Genomic DNA, 21,152 nt, shown 5'->3' on the forward strand with positions numbered 1-21,152 from the left:
TCCCTTTTTATATATGGGTACTATGAGAGCTCTACTCCAATCATCGGGAATTCATCCCTCTGTCCAGGCTTTCTGAACTATGCAGTGCAGCCACTGTAAGACTCTTATACCACCATACTTCAGCATTTCTGGTCGAATATCATCTACTCCTGCTGCCTTTCTACATTTCAAGCCTTTGATGGCTTTTTCTACTTCAAGTTTGGATATGTATTCCTGACTGCATGCCTGGTCAGTGTTTTTTATCACTGTGCTGTCATCACTGCTTGTTTCATTTAGCAGTTTTTCAAAGTAATTACTCCATACTTCAAGGATATCTTTTTCTCCTGTTTTCATTTCACCTTTATCATCTCTAATTCCTTTTACAGCACTCTTTCCTCCATTCCTAAGCTTCTTCAACAACCTCCAGAACATTTTGCCACCTTCTTGATATTTATTTTCTATATTCTTGCCAAAGTCCTCCCATGACTTTTGTTTAGCTAGTTTTACACACTGTTTAGCTTTCTTACATTTGTCTCTGTATTCTGTAAGAGTAAAAGCTGACTTATTTGCCATGAACTTTTGATATGCTTTCTTCTTTTCCTTCACTGCCTCTTTAACTTCCTGTGTCCACCAGGGAGTTCTGATTTTTTTATCCTTGCACACAACCTCACCACATGCCTCTCTGGCAGAATCAATCAATGTTTCCTTCAGAGTTTGCCACCGAATCTCCAAGGTTTGATTCCTGTTCTCAAACTCTTTCATTTTCTTTTCAATAATCTTTCTGTATTTTAGTCTACAGTTCACATCTGAGAGCTGCTCAACTTTTATTCGCTTTAAAACTTTCTTACATGTTATTGTTTTCAATATGAAATTCAATTTTATCCTGCTCAAGACTAAATAGTGATCACTTCCAATTTCAAATCCTCTGTACACTCTGGTGTCCTGCACCAGGGCGAAAACATCACTATCAACAATAACATAGTCAATGAGACTTTTCTTATTCCTAGCCTCTTCTCTCGTGTGAATTTGTGCACATTTTTATGTTGGAACATGGTGTTAGTAATAACCAGTCCATGTCCTGAGCAGAAATCCAACAGATATTTGCCATTATTATTAGCTTTGCTCTTTTCTCCAAATTTTCCCAAAATATTTTTGTATGTCTCACAATCATTTCCTACTCTACTATTTAGATCCCCAACAAGGACCAACTTTTCCTTTTTCATTGTGTCAGTTGCTTTTTCTAAAGCCTCAAAAAATTCCTCCACTTCTACCTTAGTAGAACCTTCTGTGGGACCATAGGCACAAATAAGTCTCATTGTCCAGTTCCCCATTCTCATATTTGCCCACATTACTCTACTTGAGACTGACTGCCATTCAAGAAGATTAGCCTCGTATTTTGTGTTGAATACTATGGCTACTCCTTCTTTTCCTTGATTGTCATTGCCTGAATATAACATTTTGTATTTATTGCTCAGAAAGATCTCACCAGTTTTGGTCTTTTTTGTTTCAGTCACCCCTATTATGTCGATCTGGTACTTATCTAATTCCTCAGCTAGCTCCATTTCTTTGCCATTCAGGCTTCTTACGTTGATAGTACCGATCTTTAACTCTGGTGATGTTGAGTTGGGGTTTGTTTTCAGATTTCAAAAAACTATACTACCTTAAAAGATTCAATTATAATTAAACACATACCTGGTCCACATTATCTATATGAATACAACATACAGTGTTAGATGGATTTTTTCGCCTGGTTCTTTCCACTGTGTGTTCTGTATAAAATTCAAAATGTAAAGTTGTTGCACTTGATGGATAATTCTGAAATTTAAAAAACGTATATATTAATACTCAATACAACTACTGTAAAACAATTTAATTGAAATTCATGTTGAGTGAAGTCCACATATAATTTTTATAACTTTTTTTTAATAACAATGGACAATTATGATCTAAAGAAACTTTTTTTAATCCTTGAAGCAAAATTCATTTTACGAATTTTGCTTCAAGGAGGAGAAACAATTAGACAATAGAGCTGTGAGCGAGTCTAGGATAAGTACAGGTGAGTGATTGTAGGAGAGAAAGGTGTCGGGGATGACCTGGGTGAAAGTTATGTTTCATGGTTGTGGATTTCAGAAATTATATATGTATGCATTTTTTAAAGAATCAAAAATAATTACAATAATAAGAAATAAGAATAATAAAAAAAAAATTTTTTAACATATAACTTAAATAATTTGAACATCAGACCCTGTGTAGAAGTAAAACAGAAGAAAGAAATATATCAAAGCTGCTTGTTCAGAAGTTTTTATATTAAATATTTAGTCAATTTCATGTTTCTTGAATGTCAGAAATGTATTGGAAGATTATTATTTCAGTTTATTTCTAAATTATTCAAGGGTAGCGTACTAACACAGTAATCATGACAAAGACTGCTCTTGATATTATTATGATGTCATCTATTTCATGAGAGGTGACACGAACTGTATTTTGTGTGCACAAAAAATGCATTGCGTATGATTTGATAAATCATGTACAAATGACAGTGGATGAAGAAAAGTTAAAGTGCCAAAAAAAAAAAAAGATAAAATAAAATAAAGCTTTTTTTTTTTTTGTGATGGCATGTGATAAATAGTAAAAAGCATGTGACCGGATTGGTTTTTGTGAACGGAATAATCAAAACACATGAATTACAAACAAGTAGGTGTCAGTAACAATGAGGAGGAAGAAAAGCATAACAAGACAAAAGAGCAGTAACAGAACTGATTAAAGATATGAAAATGAGGATATTTTCATATGGCTAGGTTAAGGAATTCAGGTTGGTACAGGGTGAGGCTGAAGATTTAGAATAACAAAGGAAGGAAGGTGCTAGTGAAAAGATGAATGGCAGTAGTAGATCAGATAGTATACGGTTGTATGGTGAGACTATGGTGAGAAATGTTAAAACAGGATTAGTATTGTTAAGAGAACACAAAAGAGTGAAGGTAGGGTTGCGAGCATGCTGCTGAGGTACGATAGCAGGCAGCTGAGTGGAACAATATTTACGAATGACATAATAGCTAGGGTGCACAAAAGAAATTTTAAGTATATGGATTTATGGGATAAATTTGCATGTAGAGGAGAGAGAAAGAGCTGTTTTTTGAAGAAGGCCTGCACTAATTGAGAGGCAGAATGAAGACAAGTAGATTACTATTGAGAGAAAATCTGTGTTCAAGAGGAGAAACAATTTGATAATAGAGCTGTGAGTGAGTCTAGGATAAGTACAGGTGAGTGATAGGAGAGAAAGGTGTCAGGGATGACCTAGATGAAAGTTGTTTCATGGAACGAAGAATTGAAAAAGTCAGAGGAAAAGGAAATGAATGGACAAGCTTACATACATACCGTAAGAAGAACCCTACTTTTTCAAACCCCAAAATTTTAAACATCTCCACAAATCATACACTCAGTGGGAGGAAGTCCAAACTGTCTCTCTCTCTCTCTCTCTCTCTGAAGCTTTATTTCCATGTTCTTCAATGTAATTGATGACTTAACTTGAATTCTGAAGAATATGACAGTCGTTTTTTATTTTCGGACATTTTTTATGGACTAGTGCTCAAAATATTGTTAATGCATTAACTTACCCTAACTATCAGTTAATGTTAAGGCATTAACTTAGTTGCAGACATATGAATGTTTTCAGAGTTCTGATTGGTTTATTCAGAATCAGCCATTAATGACATCAATCGACAGAGTTAAAGGCTAGTGGTTGGCAGAAGCCTGATCACAGAGACAAGTTACCGGCAGTTTTGCCACGGCAACTGCAGGCCTCTCAACAAGTTACCCCACCCCGTGTATAAGATGACTGCCAATTTTTGGTCTAAAAATTTTAGAAAAATGTATCGGCTTATACACGGAAAAATATGGTATATACTAACAATCGTATATACTAACAATCGAAGAATCAGGAGTAAAGGAGCAGAGCTTGTGGTATGATAAAATTAATCCACAAAATACTGATAAGAAAACGTGGTTGACAGAGGAAAGAGATTTGACAGATACAGCATTTTTCAGGAATATGCTTATTCAGAACTGAGTTGTTTACACAAGAACTAATGATTTATTAATAACACAGAAGTAAACATTTTTAATACTTCAAACATTGCATATCTCACATATTCAATCATTGCATATCTTAGATATGCATAAAAATGAGTTAAACAAAATAAAAGAATACAGAATATCAAGCAAGCATCTGAATGTGTTAAAATTATGCTTGATTATAATAATGTAATAGAGCTGCTTAAACGTAACTTTTTAGCATGAGCACTATGTAAACAATAGAACAAGTGGATGATATGATTGTGTTGGAGTTGGGGGAAGAGGATTATACTTGTCAAGAATTTATCTTTCTGTCTAACCTTTAATTAAGTGTAAACAAGCAATTTGTACATGAGGTATCTTCACAACTAGATTACTTCTATACAGAGTGCTGACCTCACATCAACTCTCAGTATCCCATAATGCAAGACATACTTCCTTTTGGACTTATGTACTGCTATGCGTTATGGGAAGGGTTGCTACCCATATCAGTTTTGGCCTTTACTGAAGTCTCATCAGTGGAAGCCAGACCAAGAAAAATAAAAAGGTTAAATTAATGCAGGTCCATATATATATATAAAGTGGTCACAGAAAGGTGCATTAGGAATCATAGACACATTAACAAAAATATTTTAATATTTGTCAAATATTTCAGTCTGAAACTAACAGACTATCTTCAGTGGCTACATAGGAACAGTTTTACCAAGGTGGAATACCAACAATTGATCATCTGTCCACCAACTTTATTATGCTGTGTTCATAAAACTCCTGAGGTTTACAAAACTAGAACAAGCTGCATGACGTTACATTGCTAAGAATTAAAGAGAGGAAAAATTTCATCAGTGCTAAATTATAGGTATTAATTCTCAATTTCATATAATAATCTTAATTTACAAATAACATTAGACTAATGTAGGAATTAAAAGTATCAATTAAAAAAAATAAAATTAAATTAATGTGTTATCCAGATTAAAAACTTTCCCATATTTTTGATAAGGATATACAGTTTTCGATTCAAGTTAGGATGTTGAAGCAAGGCCTCAGCACTCTTTGAATAGGCGTTCAAATTTATAACAACATCTGTGTATAGAAGGCGCATCTTGGACCAGATGTTGTGGCTAGTCTCTATCCCATGCTGAGCCAATCCAGACTTATCGGATTTGTTGTGCAGAATGTATGATTGATGTTCTTGAATTCTTTTTTCTATAGAGCGTCCTGCTTGTCCAAAGTAGAACGAGACATAGTTGGGCATTTATCTTTAGAAGAGGGGAAAAAAGTGGATATTTTTTAATAAGTGGCTGTTAAATCATATGTCTTCAGAATTCTTGAAATTGGTTCTTGAAATTCCAGAAGTATATGGAATTGGAACTTGACATATTGATTCTTTGTTGTTCTGGATTGGATTGTACACAAGTACACAACATCTTCGATTCTTACAATCCAATCCAGAACAACAAAGAATCAATACGTCAAGTTCCAATTCCATATATTTCTGGAATTTCAGAACCAATTTCAAGAATTCTGAAGAAATATGATTTCACAGCCACTTATACACCTATTAACAAAATATCCACCTATTTCTCCTCATCTAAAGATAAACTCTCAACCAGAGGATGTTGTGGCTAGTCTCTATCCCATGCTGAGCCAATCCAGACTTATTGGATTTGTTTGCAGAATGTATGATTGATGTTCTTATTCTTTTTTTCTGTAGAGCATCCTGTTTGTCCAAAGTAGGACAGATTGTAGTTACAAGGAACTTGATACATACACACACACTATGTCTCTGCCTGGTGTGTGTGTGTGTGTGTGTGTGTGTGTGTGTGTGTGTGTGTGTGTGTGTGTGTGTGTGTGTGTGTGTGTGTGTGTGTATCAAGTTCCTTGTAACTACAATCTGTCCTACTTTGGACAAACAGGATGCTCTACAGAAAAAAAGAATAAGAACATCAATCATACATTCTGCAAACAAATCCAATAAGTCTGGATTGGCTCAGCATGGGATAGAGACTAGCCACAACATCCTCTGGTCCAAGACGCGCCTTCTACACAGATGTTGCTATAAATTTGAACACCTATTCAAAGAGAGTGCTGAGGCCTTACTTCAACGTCCTAACTTGAATCGAAATGACTGTATATCCTTATCAAAAATATGGGAGAGTTTAATCCGGATAACACATTAATTTTTTATTTTTTTAAATTGAGACTTAATTCCTACATGAGTCTAATGTTATTCATAAATTAAGATTATTATATGAAATTGTGAATTAATACCTATAATTTAGCACTCTGGTGAAATTTTTTCTCTCTTTAATGCTCAACAATATAATATCATGCAACACGTTCTACTTTTGAATGATCAATTGTTGATAATCCACCTTGGTAAAAACTGTTCCTATGTAGCCACTGAAGATAGTCTGATTAAAATTACTCTGAATCAGAGATAGTTATAAATTTTTTCTTGATAATATAGTATATAATTCAAAGAAATATTCATGTTGAATCCATATCCAAATATAAGCAAACATGGTTTGCATGTGAAGTATCTTCACAAGTCTGTCTCCCACTGATGAGCCTCAATAAAGGTCTAATCTGAAAGTAGAGACCCTTTCCATAATCCATATACACATCCAAAAGTAAGTGTCTTTTGTATTATGGGATACTGGGACAATTGATGTGATACCAACAGCCTATTCAAGTAATCTAGTTGTGAAGATATTTCACAAGCAAGCTGTATTTGTTTAATGGGTAAAGGATTAAACAATATAATTTCTTGTCAAGTACAATTACTTTGTTACCTAGTGAAAAAACTTTCTACAATATATGAGTTGAGAAGGCAAATAAGAGCAAGAGTCAAGATTAAAAGTCCACTGCTGAGATATCACAGTGGTGAGGAGGAAAACATCACAAATAATTCAGAAGTGGACTGAATAGGGAGAAGTCTAAATAATAGGTGAAAGAATTTGTATAATTGCAACATGGACTGCACAAGGTGAGTGGAGAAACTATTCAGTGAAATAATAAATGTTAGGAAAACTAGGTGTGTCTGGATAGCTGCATATGAGCACTTTTTTTTTTTTTTTTTTTTTTTTTAAGGGAGTGTAAATTGTTGGAATTTGTCATGCTTTAAGGAGTTAGATTCAAGAATCAACATCAACCTTGTGATTGACTTATATGCATATAAACTAATGCCAGAAGCATCAAAATAAACATGTGCAATTCTTTGCTCTAGAATATTTAGTGAGACCTGGCTGAAAGAGGATACAGTTACAGGAATAAAATGTCAAGTTCTGTGTATATATATATTTTCCATTACTGGAAAGTGAAAGTGGAGGGGAGAGGATGCTAATGACTACAAGTTAGGAGTAATACAGACAGGATCATCTGACAAGTGCTATAAAACCTACACAGTTAAATATTATGGATACAACATGGATCATCATTGTGGGTAATTTCAACAAAAGTCAAAGACACAATTTCTTCTAAAAGCATTAAATAAAGCAATGAAAATCAACTGCACTTTTAAATAAAAGTTTAATTTTTAAAATAAACACTTACATTTAACAATAAGTCCTGACAGCATTCAGCAAGTCCAAACCCATTTTCTTTTCCTCCCCAACTCTAAAACAAGTTATATTTTGCTTTAAAAACTTTCTTCATCAATATACTATAAAATGAAACTGATTAATTAACAATGAACACACACACACACATTAGTGCAATAAGATACAGCAATGGCAACTTCTCACAGAACATCAAATATTAAAAACCTAACAGTATTAATCTGTCCCCACCCCTGTTACATATTTTATTGTCAATGTAGAACATGATTCATCAACAATAGGTTATGCAGTCATAATATGAAAAAGTGAATAAATCTTGGTATAATGTATTTTTTTTTTTAACTAAGCTTATATCTTCTTGGGTATCATCATATTACATCTGCCTCTCAGCTACTTAATAATTCCTCATTTTCTTTTTAGGAAGTTTAATTGTAAATGAACTATTCTTGATTTACCATATTTTTCCGTGACGAACCCTACTTTTTCTAACCCAGAATTAAGAAATCAATATTTTAAACATCTCCACTGTCTAATCATACTCGTTGGGAGGAGGTCCGAACGGTCTCTCTGAAGATTTATTTCCATGTTCTTTTACATAACTGATGACTTTTAACTTGAATTTTGAAGAATATGACAATTTTTTTTTTTTTTTTGACATTTTTATAGGCTAGTGTTCAAAATATTGTTAATGCATTAACTTACCCTGCCAACAAGTAGTAGATATATGAATGCTTTCAGAGTTCTAATTGGTTTATTTAGAATCTACCGTTAATGACGTCAATCAACAGAGTTAACAAAGGCTAGTGATTGGCAGAAGCCCACAGAGACATGGTACCAGCAGTTTCACCAGCAACTGCGGGTCTCTCAACTGGTTACACCCCCATGTATAAGACGACCCCCAATTTTTTGGTCTAAAAATTTTAGAAAAGAGTATTGTCTTATATATGGTAACTGTCATTTTAACTTGACAACCATGAATCATAATTGATATTTAAAATATCTTTCTTTTTTTTAATTTGGGGTCTAATTAAAAAAGTATTATCATTAACTGAATTTGAGATTAAAATTTATTCATAGAAGATAAAATTTAGCAATGTGGAGGAATGAATAAAACTTTTAATAAAAATATAATTAAAAAATGGACAAGAGGGGGGATACAAACAGAAAAAGGAATCTATTAAGGCTTAAGTACTCAGAGACTCATGTTAGAAGTTTAATGCAGTGAAAGAGCATTAGGAAAAGATTAAAATATTGCATTCTTTAAATATTTCATCTCAGAGAGTACAAAATGAGACTTGTAACACACACAAAGGCAGCACAAAACTAACTGAAACATGGACAAAAAACTAGATATTTATTCAAATTAGGCTGATTTTTAAGAGCAACAGCAGATTCTAAAAACAGTCTTTGTCCTCTAAATTTACTGTAACAGAACATTAGTCTTTTTCCAATTGATTCTGTGAGCTGTATCCAAAGCTGTAACTCATAACCTAATTCTCAAAAAAAAAAAATTCAGATGCCCTACGAATATCACTGAAATTTTGTTAGCATGGTACTGAACTGCTAATCTCAATTCTAATCCCTTTAAAGGATTGAGACCTGGCCCTTTTTTTCCAATAATAGCTTTCATACAGCATAACATGATTATCGCTTTCTTAGAATCAGTGTAGCATAATAAAATAACCCCATTTCATCAGCATTGTAAAGGTCACTAAATTTTTAAAGCAAGATTACATACTTTTATGAACATTCCCTGGGACAGCCAACCCAAACATGTTATGGACTGACTGGCACAGTTAAATGACATTATGTCCCAAACGAATGAAGGCAAAATGTTCTTTTTGTTCTACACTTGTCCCAATAAAATAGCCATCATAATTAACTGGCAGACCAATTAATTGGAATCTATTGTATAGGCCAGTTTAAAAATCATCTCTCATTCCTTTAATGCAAATATTTTTACAATGTAACTGAGTAAGCCTTATAACTGTTTCAAGCAAACAATGTGCAATGGAAAATTTTACAAATTAAAAATCAGGTATCCATTAACTCAAAGACAGTTATATTGCACAGAAATCCCTATAGATTTTGAAGACTCACTGGTGGAAGCAATAGCCATCATACCCTTCTTTGAACATTCACAGACAAAACACTTGCCCACAACAGGCTCTGTAAATCCACATCATTCACTCATCGCTCTAAGAGTGATAAAATTTGCTCCTGAGGTCTCCAGGGATAGTCCCTTCAACATAAACTGACTCTTCTTGACACTCTGCCAGCTAGTTCTTGCAATTGACAACTGTGGGCAGATTATATGTACATAATCTGCCTATATGTATCAGATTATATGTTTCATTAATTTTTTTTTTTTTTAATTTAAAAAGAGTTGCAGTCAAAAGAATGCTAAGTTATTCCACTGTTCTCTTCATTATTATAACGTGGAATAACAATGTCTTTCTTTCAGCGTGTGAACTTTTTCATAACATAAAAATAGCTGTAACTTTCGTTTTCCTCATAAGTAACAATTATAAAAATATACAATATAAGAAGGCTGCTTCTCATACTAAATGATAAAAATCATCTACCACTCTAGAGACAAATATCCATGCATCCATTGTATGCTGGTTGCAGGAAAACTGCTAGGCTAGGCTGTGACCTCAGCCAACAAATTATGCAAACCCATACCTGCACTCTCCCCCTAAAAAAGTACTTATGCAATCTGCCCCCCCCCCCCTCTTTAAAAAAAAAACGATATGTCCCAATAAGTCAACAGGAGTTCTATAATGTGGTTAGTGGGTACTACATCTGTTTTTAAAAATATAAAAAAATAATGAAGGGCATTCGAAGAAAAAAATTTTTTTTTTTTTTTTTTTACTAAATATTCTAATTTTGTTTAGTCTGTAGACACTTGCTAGAGACAAGTACATTTCTCAAGCTCTGTAAATAACCAATCTCATTTTTCTAGAGAACTCTAAGATCAACAGGAGCACTGATTTTGTTTCTGCAGCATGATAACCATTTGTTTACTTGGATGAACCTGCATTTGCTTCGTATTTTGTGACAAATGCAATGCATAAATGTCATATTTTGAGTTACTATCACAAACAATATGTTATAATGCTGGCATATACATTGCTCAAAACAATTAGAAGATATTTTAGATTCTGTCTGATAATTATAAATTTCTGCAAATAACTGCAACTATTGGGCACTTTATACATGAATAAATATTTATGGATAGGGTGTAATTGACGAGATATTGTTTAAATAATTGACATTTATTACGAATTTTACATATTATACATTTTTGCATGAAATAATTTTAACGAGAACAAAAATAACCGCTAATTGTTTTGAGCAGTATATATTACACAGTAATCAAGTAATTTTCATTTTTGAAAATGTCAAATGAACACCTCTTACCTCTGCTAAATACATTAACCTGAGAAGTAGAACTTGCCGCCTTTCAACATTCAACCGTGTAATGAAATTAGATCTCTTACTGAAAATAATAATAAAGATTTTAAATAAAAAGTTGTTCAACAAAATTTTTCTATCTTAACAGTGAGTAAATAAATGTGATTTGGAATATAAATCTCAATACCTAGAGTGCTCTAATGGATGTACTGATGCAACTGCTTTTTACCCAACAGCTGATTCCTAGATCTCATGACACCTGCCACATTATATTGATTCAATTTTGAATGAAACAGAATGTAACACAATGGCAAAAATTCTTTATGATGCGGATGAAGGGGGAAAAAGTGTCAGAAAATTAAAATATTATAATGAACTATTAAAAAAAAAAAAAGTTAAAATAGTTAAACACCAAGGCTGTATATCTCCATTCTTTGCTTTGTTGTTTCCAAACAAGATGGATTGAAACAAATAAAACATTGGATTGAAACGAATCAAAAGTAGCTGCAAACTATAAATCTTGAATAAGGAAAATGTAAGACCAGAAATTGACAAGAGCAGTTTTTTTGGTACAACTATCCTTAAAGGATAGTTGTACCAAAAAAATCCACATATCAATTCTGAGAAATATTAGTCCGGAGAGCACATATTTCAAGATAAACTTACACAGCATAAAAAATAAAGATAATGCAGCGTGTTATAAGGATTGCCATGTCATGCAACCACTGACTGGTTGGGCAATTATTCTTCTTGCATGATCAAAGCCAACTCAAACATCTGCATACTGATTTTAGAAATGCATGAAATTAAATATGGGAGCAGACGAAAATAATTCAATCTTGGGCGTTATGATGGCATGGTTACACATAGGATAATGTACTTATGGGTGCACATCTTTCCCTAAATTTACAATTTTGTAAGAAGCAAAGAGACAGCCTTCCCGTCTTGCTTTATAATTTAAAAAAAAAGGAAAGCCTTAGAAAACAGGTTGTGCCTTTTATGTAATGAACTTTTATATGTTAAGATTTTCATCATTTGTTTTCTGGAAATTGTGATTGTACTTTTCACTTACCAGTTTTCATGTAGCCATAAGCATAAATAAATTAAATAAATATAAGAAACAGGAGGACAACGAGAAAGCCCTTTCAGTTATTACCTCATGCTAGCTAGTGACAAGCATAAAAGATGGTGAGTCCATTTTACAAATGCTAAAAATCAACATAAATGGTTAGAATATGGATTTTTATTCAGAACATTGACTAGTTATATGTTGGAACACAGTCATCACTATGTTCCAACATGCAGATATGCACAAATTCATAAGTTTCAATGACCATTTCATTGCAGATATCTTTACTTCAGCATACAAGAGAATAATACAGCATATTTAAAATAGAAAGTGATCACCATTTAGTTTTGAGCAGGATAAAAACTAATCACACTTAAAAAAAGTCGTTTTAAAAAGAAAAAAAGTAGAGCAGCTTTCAGAGGTAGATACAAATACAGAAATATCACTGGAATGGTAGACAGAAGAAGACACTGCTAGTGAGACATCATAAAGTTATCTACAACGATACAAAAAAAAATAAATAAATAAATAAAGTAGAAGTATAGTGAACTCAGGAAATTAAGGAGACAGTCACAGAAAAAAGAAAGCATATAAAAAATTTAAAGCAAGTAAGTCAGCATGTACTCAGAGAACAGAGAAAAATGTAAGAAAGTAAAGCAATGTGTCAAGGTAACTAAACAGTGGGGAAAAATAGTAAGAATACATCATATAAATATCACGATACCTACACTTTGAAGTAAGGAAGCATATATGCATTGGCTTAGTTACTGCTATGCCAACAATAGCAGCAACTAAGCCAATGATAAGTCCTTGATTAGACAGATCACAAGGTAGGTGACTAATAGATAACCTTATGAAGTTTTGCATAAGGTTGGTTATCTTACTTCCAAAAATAAAATTTAACTCAGAAGCTTACAAAGAAAATTCAGACAAAAATAATGGATTATAACTAAGGAAGGATAAAGGTAAAAACATTAGGGATCTCAGATATTCTAGAGATAGCTATATGAAATGCAAAAAAAAGGTATAAAAGGAATTGAAATTAGTAAACAAAAAAAAATAAAATAAAAATATTAACATAGCAGTGATAAAAGAAACAAAAAAGTTACAAGGAACGAAAAGATATAGATAATTATATTATGTTACATGTTATATACTGAGATAGACCAATATCAGTTTTGAGTGGAGAAGCCATTTTGATGGGAGGAAAAAAAGGAGGGGAACAGCCATGGAAAAGTTTGGAGAAATCCACTTGGTCGCTCTCAACATTTCTAAGGCATTTGATCAGGTCTGTCACAGAAATCTGCTCAGGAGACTATTATCCTATGGTCAACCCTCATCCTTTTGCAATCAGATTATCAACATCCCTCTAATGGTTGCTCACTATGTATCACAATAGATTTCCTCTTCTCAGTCCACTTCTCCCACAAACACTGGAGCACTATCCCAGAACTGTTCTTTAAATACAAAATTAATAACGGAAAAACTCTCGTAAAAAGATTATTTAATAGCATCATTTTCGCCTGTGTCACAGGCATCTTCAGTACATTTCAAGCTCAAATTAAACAACTGACAATTCCAAAAAATGCCACCTAAGTAGCTAGTAATGTAAGATAACTAAAAAAAAAAAAAATATACACACACACACACACACACACACACACACACGATGTGCCTATATTTACCGATTTTTGGATTGATGCATCAAAGAAGAGAGAAAAAGTTAGGAAAGATTAGCTGATTTATAAAGTACTATCTCCCATTTATGGGAGATAGTACTTTATAAATCAGCTAATAGATGTAAACCACCGAATCTGTTTAAGTTAGGAGAGTGAAGTTTAACTTAGTGAGAAACTGTTGAAGTTCATTAGAAGAGCCATTCCATACAGCAAAAATGTCAGACATACCTGAACCAATGAGTCTGGGAGAAATGTTGTCAAAGAAATGTTGTTCAAAATATTCCATAAAGAAGTTGGAGATAGCAGGAGAAAAAGGATTGTCCATTGCTGTTCCTTCAATTTGTTGATAACTTATTTTTAAAGAAAAAATAACCAGAATGTATTACAAAATCAAAAAATAATTTTACAATGTCTGAAGGAAATTCTGTTGCAATAATGGGCAATCCTCTTTCTCCTGCTATCTCCAACTTCTTTATGGAACATTTTGAACAACGTATCTTTGACAACATTTTTCTCCCAAACCTATTCATTGGTTTAGATTATGTTGATGACATTTTTGCTATATGGAATGGCTCTTCTAATGAACTTCAGCAGTTTCCCACTAAGTTAAATGCACTTCATCCAAGGATCCGGTTTACCCTAGAAGTAGAATCAAATAAGCAGCTAGCCTTTTAGATCTTTCAATTCTTTGCCAACCAGATGGTAACCTATATTTCTCAGTCTATAGAAAGAAGACAGAAAGAATTATATCCATGCTGAATCTCATCACCATCCCAGTTAAAAGGCAGGAACTATTAAAACACTGGTTCATCGGGCCCACTCGTTTTGTTCTTCAAAAGATCTATTACAGAAAGAAATGCAATATATTACTTCTTCCTTTCTATCTAATGGATATAAGAATTCCTTCATCAAAAGAGCTTCAAGTAGTTTTAATATATCCTTTCTCTTCAAATACAGAAGAAATAATGCACATTCCAATCCCTTATGTATAAGGCATTAGTGAACGTATAGCAAAAGTTTTAAAACCACTGAATATTTTTTGTTGCCTTCCGACCGTTCAGAAAAATCTACCTTTCTCACTTCTCCTAAGGACAAGCTTCCACATCTTAATTATCCAGGTGTCTACTACATTTCTTGCTCTTGTGGATTATCTTATTTCGGACAAACAGGAAGATCTGTCTCTATTCAGCTAGAAGAACACCAGTTTATATTCAATACCTTGAACCTGAAGAGTCTGGACTTGCAGAACATGCCATCATCACTAGACAGAGTTCACTAGAAAAAGACAAGAATCCTTCACAAAAATCTGTTCCTCATGGAACATCTTTATAAAGAAAGATGTGAAATTTTTTTTACTTCACTCCCCTAACTTAAAACAGATCCGATGGTTTATGTCTATCCACTTTATGGGAGATAGTACTTTATAAATCAGGTAATCTTTCCTAACTTTTTATTGTGTATATAATATTTTTTTACCTTTTTAGTTATTTTACACTAGCTGCTTAGGTGGCACTTTTTGGAATTGTCAGTCATTGTTTAATTTGAGCTTAAAATCTTCAATACATTTTGAGCTTAAAATGTATTGAAGATGCTTGGGACATACAGGTGAAAATTATACTATTAAATAATCTTTTTACTTGGAGTTTTTCTGTTATTAATTTTGTATTTATATGTCTGCTCATGTCAACTTACAACTGTTCTTTCATCCACTCCTGAGCTATGCAGATAATACATTCCATTCTTTTGTTTTCAATTGACAAACCATGTAGTAGCCAATCATTAGAAGTTTCAAAATCCTCCACAGCTGATGTCAAACTTTACTATTTTTTAATGAGATGAGGATAACCTTTGAACTTCAATGCTGCCAACACACAATCCTGAACCATTTTCCCTCAAGAAAGATCGTGCTTCACTTTTCATTACTAATTAGATCATATCAGATTTCTCTTGAACTGATCTACACTCTTGATGCTATTGGTTTTCAGTCTTAGGTCTCCTTATTCGGTCAATTATTTATCTAGTCAACATCTTAGAAATAACAGAAACAAGAGAAGGATTTTAAGTAATTTATAAAAGATATTAAAAAAATTGATACAATATCAAATATTAAAAATTTACCTGGAAGAAAAAACAAAAGATCTAACAGAAGAGGAAGAAATATGAAACAATAACATGATGTAGAAAACAGAATATACCAAAAATCTGTAAAACAATAAAGAAAAACAATTAGGAGAATAAAATAACAAAAAAAAAAAAATTCCTATAATATAGATAGTCCTGATATGAGCAGTAAAAGTTGAAAATGATTTCAAACAGAACAAAAATGTTAATTTCAGCTAAAATTTATCAATTATATACAAATAAGAAGAAAGAAAAGAGGATACAGAAAGATACCTTGATACAGAAAGATCACAATGAATATACAAAGTATAAAAATGTATTTACAAAAACAGGGGGAGGGGATTGCAACTGTCAAAGTTGGAATAACGAGAAAAAATTCATTTTATATAAGAATGGTGATAAACCAACAGAATTATAGCTTTTATCAACTTTTTACAAAAATTGTTGATACCACAAAAATAATATTAACCTTCCATCAACGAAGAGAACAGACATGGTTCAGATTATTCTCATCTTCAAATAACCTATTATCCTTAAATCAAATAAATAATATATTAACTAGAAAGAAGTAAAAAAAGTAAAGAATATAATATATTAATTTGTCCATGGTTTTGTAGATTATGAGAAAGCCATTTCCTCAACCCTTATGCAAAATTGTAAAGCTGTAAAACAATAAAAAATGATATGAAGCAAGTCTTGAGACCTACTTCATGCAATCATGTACCTGTTCATATAATCAATTAGGTCTAAAATAAACATGGATAAAAATCAAAAAAATGCATACTGGAAACAAAGAAAGGAAATAGAAATAAATCAAAAACAGGTAAAAATGATGACTTTTCATATATCTAGGACAAATCATTACAAGTGAGTACAGTCAGAATAACAATAGGATAGAAAGTTTTTATCCATTACAGAGGTGCATTTAAAAAAATTGGCAACACTTAAAAAGATCACAAAGGTTTAATAAGTTTTTTTTTTAATGCTTCAATAAGGGGAAACACAGATAAATGGATATTGCAGCAATAATAAAAAGGCAATAAATGGCACCAGACAGGCATTTTCCATACAGAAATTGCGTCATCAGCCATACTAGCCTCCAATAAGGCTATCACTGGCAGCAGTGATAGTAAACACTGTATACACAGTGATAGTAAAGTGGCTGATTGTAAAAGCAATGATAGTAAACACAGTGATAGTAAAGTGGCTGATTGTAAAAAATAATATTAAAAAAAGTTATAGTCTACTATAGTAAACACCAATACAGCAAATTCACTCGCTACTGTAAAGTCCTCACCAAAGCATAGGTACAATGCTATACTAACAATTTTCTATAACAAATTATCCATAATAATTACTGTTATGGTCCCTAGGAGGTTGTTATTGTGAGAATTGACTAGATGTTGATTTATATATCAAATCTCTCTTTATATTACTTAACAGAGGATACATATAATACAGTAAAATGTTGTGTATCCTTAGGAGTCCCACCAAAAACTTGCTACCATTATCCATTCCACCAAAGATAACCTCCCTCCTCTCAGTGCTTGGAGTATATAAAGTACCCTGTTATTACAAGTTGGTTTACTTCGGACAGACATGTAGATTGATGACCACCCATTTAGAAGAACACAAATCTTACATCTGTAATCACAACTATAGGTTGTAATCTGTAATCACAACTTGTAGGTTGTATCCAATACATGGCCTTGCAGGCCATGTATTGGATACAACCTACAAGATCTCCTGGAAGAAAACCACCATATTTCACCATAGTAAATTTATTAAGGAAAGACTGTTTTTAGAATCTGCAGAAATCAACCAAATTTAAATAAATGCAGATGCATAATTGGTTTAACTACCCAAAATTGAAAGTAACTGTCAGAGGTTCCACTTTACATCCTAGGCAACTTACAAATGCCCATAGAGGGTGCACCACCTAAACAGGACTTTAGTCACTCACGTTTCATTTAGTAATGTGTTTTTGTCGTGTGTGTGTGTGTGTGTGTGTGTGTGTGTGTGTGTGTGTGTGTGTGTGTGTGTGTGTGTGTGTGTGTGTGTGTGTGTGTGTGTGTGTTTGTTACAAGTTATTTGTAATCCCTAAATATGTCTCAATGACAGACAAAATATTGGAAGTGTTAAAATTAGTCGTTAATTTTTAATCCTTTCCTAGTGCCTAAAAATATTCCATTAAAACCTCCAACATGATATCCTCCTAGCACTTAAGCATTAATGCATGGTTAAGAAATTTATACATGCAGACATTTCAATTATGTCATTCACACAGATATCAAATGCACACATCATGGAATTTCTTACTTTCTAACATTCCTCATTCTTATACAGCATGAAAAATGGATTCAATATAGGTAAATTTATCAAAGAACTTCTGATGCCAGTAACATCGGGATGACAATTTACAATGCCCAGAATGGAATAAAGTTGTCTAATAGTGTACATATATTTAAAATTGTACTGACTGCAGAAGATAAAGAAATGTGTGAAAAAGCCAGCTCCATTGCTAATTTTTCTAGATGTTAAGAAAAAAACTTAATGATAATGAAGATATGTCTCAGGACAGTAGCAACAAAACTGGAGTTAAAAATTGAGGATGAGCCTGTCCATTTCACATTAAGATATCTGAAAGAGCCATGTCACCCAAGACTGGGTGACATGGCTCTTTCTTTTGTGAAAATGCTACAAGTCTCTATAAACAAAAGAGACTTCAAGAAGAAAGACATTATCAAGAAGAGTTTAAAAAAACTAAGAGCTCTGCTCCCTGGCCAGGGCCAGATTTAGACTTGCTGAGGCCCTAAGCTATACAAAACCCAGAGGCCCCCTACTGTTTTAAATTACATCAGCTGGTCTCAGAAAAATTTAAAATATACGCCTTTTTAATATGAAAATATACTGTCTTTTAATTGTTATTAAAAAATAATAAAGTGTGTTTACAAAATCACAGAAATAATTATATAATTAAAAGGTTAAAATGACAAATAAGGCTCAAAAAAAAAAAAAAAAACACTTTTACAATGTGCCAAAATTATTTAATGTTATACTTTGTATATTTATAATTATTTAGAAATTATCATCGTGATATGTCTGACTTCATTTGAGTGATTTTTTCTATGAATATATATATATATATATATATATATATTTGTTATCAATTTTTATATTTTTTTTTTTGTTTTGTTATTCGAGGCCCCCGGCAGATTGTGAGGTCCTAAGCCGTAGCTTTTTTAGTTTATACGTAAATCCGGCACTGTCCCTGGCAAATCTTTCTCTACCAACTTTCATTATTATGAAAATATGTACCATATTTTCCAGTATATAAGATGCACTTTACCTTAAAAATTCATCTTAAAAATGGGGTGCGTCTTATATAATGAAGGTAAAGATTGTTTCCACTTTTCAAAGTCACACGCACTCCCTTTTATGTTCCAAGATCTTTGTAGGCGGTTAACGGTGCAATCAGATTGATGTGTGACCCTCATGTGACTTCTAGCACGTCATTGGCTAAGAACGGGGAGTCCCTATTCAAGTTTCATAATATCTTATCTTATCTGAGTATTCAGTTACCGATGTTTATCAGTATTGAGATATTTTGTGTTCAGTTCCCCATATTATTTCCAAGTAGATTTTAGTGTTGGAAAAAAACAGGCAACATTCATATACTTCAAGTTACAAATTGCAGGTTGTAATAATGCAGAAGAACATGGGAATAGGGAAGCTGAAAGACATTTTGGACCTCTGCCTACAGAAAGTTTTTTTTTCCAGAAAATTATATTAAATTTCTTGAGTGCGTCTTATACACCAGAAAATACGGTACATCTCATTTCTTATATGCACTAATGTAACCACATAAAGCAAGTCAGCTGATCGTTAAAACATTTTTTTTTTTTTTTTTAATTTTAGCACTTCCTTACCTGAATACATATAAAAGATTAAGAACTCCAAGAACAACTTGCATGTCACTAGAGGATAATAAGGTTGTCAGGTGCTGTAAAAAAAAAAAACACTAGATTCATATAAGCTATAACAATACATGCAATACATTACACAAATATTTGTGTTTTGTATTAAAATCATTTCAGTGAAATTGGGAAAACAGCATGTAATTAGCAAAATTATATATATATTTTCTACAGCATATTGAGCATTCCAATGACAAATAATGACCTTCATTGTCTGAGTGAGAATGTAGTAAATAATAGTTTGTGATCAATGAAATGCAGTAATATACAGGGAAACCTCACTTAATGTGAATTCGATATGCGAGATAACTAGTTAATGCGCTTTTTTTTTATATTATGCGAACTTTTGTTGTCACCAATCTGCAGCAAGTGGAAAAGCTGGAATTCATTAAAAGATCTGAAATTGATCCTAGTAATACAATAATTGTGCGAGACCTGAATACAGCAAGTCCACAGTTTGGACTATATTAAGAGCAAAGAATACAAAGAACAAGGAAAAGTTGCTACTTCTTCAAGCATGCAGATCACCCGAAATAGAAGTCATTTAATCATTGAGATGGAAAGCATCTATCACTCTAGACTGAGTGATTATAACCAAAAAAGAATACCTCTTGGCACAGGGAATATTCAGGCAAAAGCTCTCAATATTTTACCTCACTGAAAGGTAACAAATTTCCAGAAGAAAGTTTTACTGCAAGTTTAGGATAGCTTGACCGTTTTAAAAATCGAACTGGACTGCATAAAGTAAGGGAATCTGCTAGTGCTGATAAATATTCTGTGGCCAAGTTTCCTGAAGAATTGCGAAGCATAATTCAGGAGGCCGATTATGATGATCTGCAAATATTCAACCTCGACGAAACTGGACTTTTTTGGAAGCATATGCCAACAAAAACTTTCCTAGCTAAAACTAAAGCATCTCAACCAGATTACAAAGTATATAAAGATCGTCTTCTGCTTTTATTAGGAAGCAATGTAGAAGGTGACTTTAAACTCAAGCCTACATTAGTTTATTGTGCACAAAATCCAAGATTTAACATTATAGAAGAAATCAGCACAACTAGAAAAGAACGTGGATTTAATGAACTAGATAATGAAGATATGAGAAACTTGCTCAATTTCCCTTCAGAACAGTTAAATGAGAATGATCTCCTTCAACTAAAAGAACAGCATGCAAAGTGCAAACATGGGAATATTACTACTAAGAACTAACTGCAAAAAAACTTGAGCTAGTTTTCAATCACATTGAGTATGCTAAGGAAATTTCGTTTGCTGCTGAGCCTGA

The 21,152-nt window shown here is 32.7% G+C and overlaps 1 protein-coding gene across 1 annotated transcript in view; it reads right to left on the reverse strand.

Moving 5' to 3' along the window:
• The window catches only part of HUWE1 (HECT, UBA and WWE domain containing E3 ubiquitin protein ligase 1), a 1,068,888-nt gene that overhangs the window by 965,650 nt on the left and 82,086 nt on the right, over positions 1–21,152 (reverse strand). The window contains exons 6-9 of the mRNA XM_090396304.1: positions 19,823–19,896; positions 11,031–11,109; positions 7,603–7,665; positions 1,672–1,794 (exon numbers count right to left, since the gene is read on the reverse strand). Coding sequence (XP_090252430.1) covers positions 1,672–1,794; positions 7,603–7,665; positions 11,031–11,109; positions 19,823–19,896 — 339 coding nt within the window. The remainder of the gene's footprint in view (positions 1–1,671; positions 1,795–7,602; positions 7,666–11,030; positions 11,110–19,822; positions 19,897–21,152) is intronic.

Source organism: Typopeltis vanoorti, chromosome 1 (genome assembly GCF_054136105.1).
Source record: "Typopeltis vanoorti isolate ZY-2024b chromosome 1, IOZ_Tvanoo_1.0, whole genome shotgun sequence".
In the NCBI taxonomy this organism is placed as follows: Eukaryota; Metazoa; Arthropoda; class Arachnida; order Uropygi; family Thelyphonidae; genus Typopeltis; species Typopeltis vanoorti.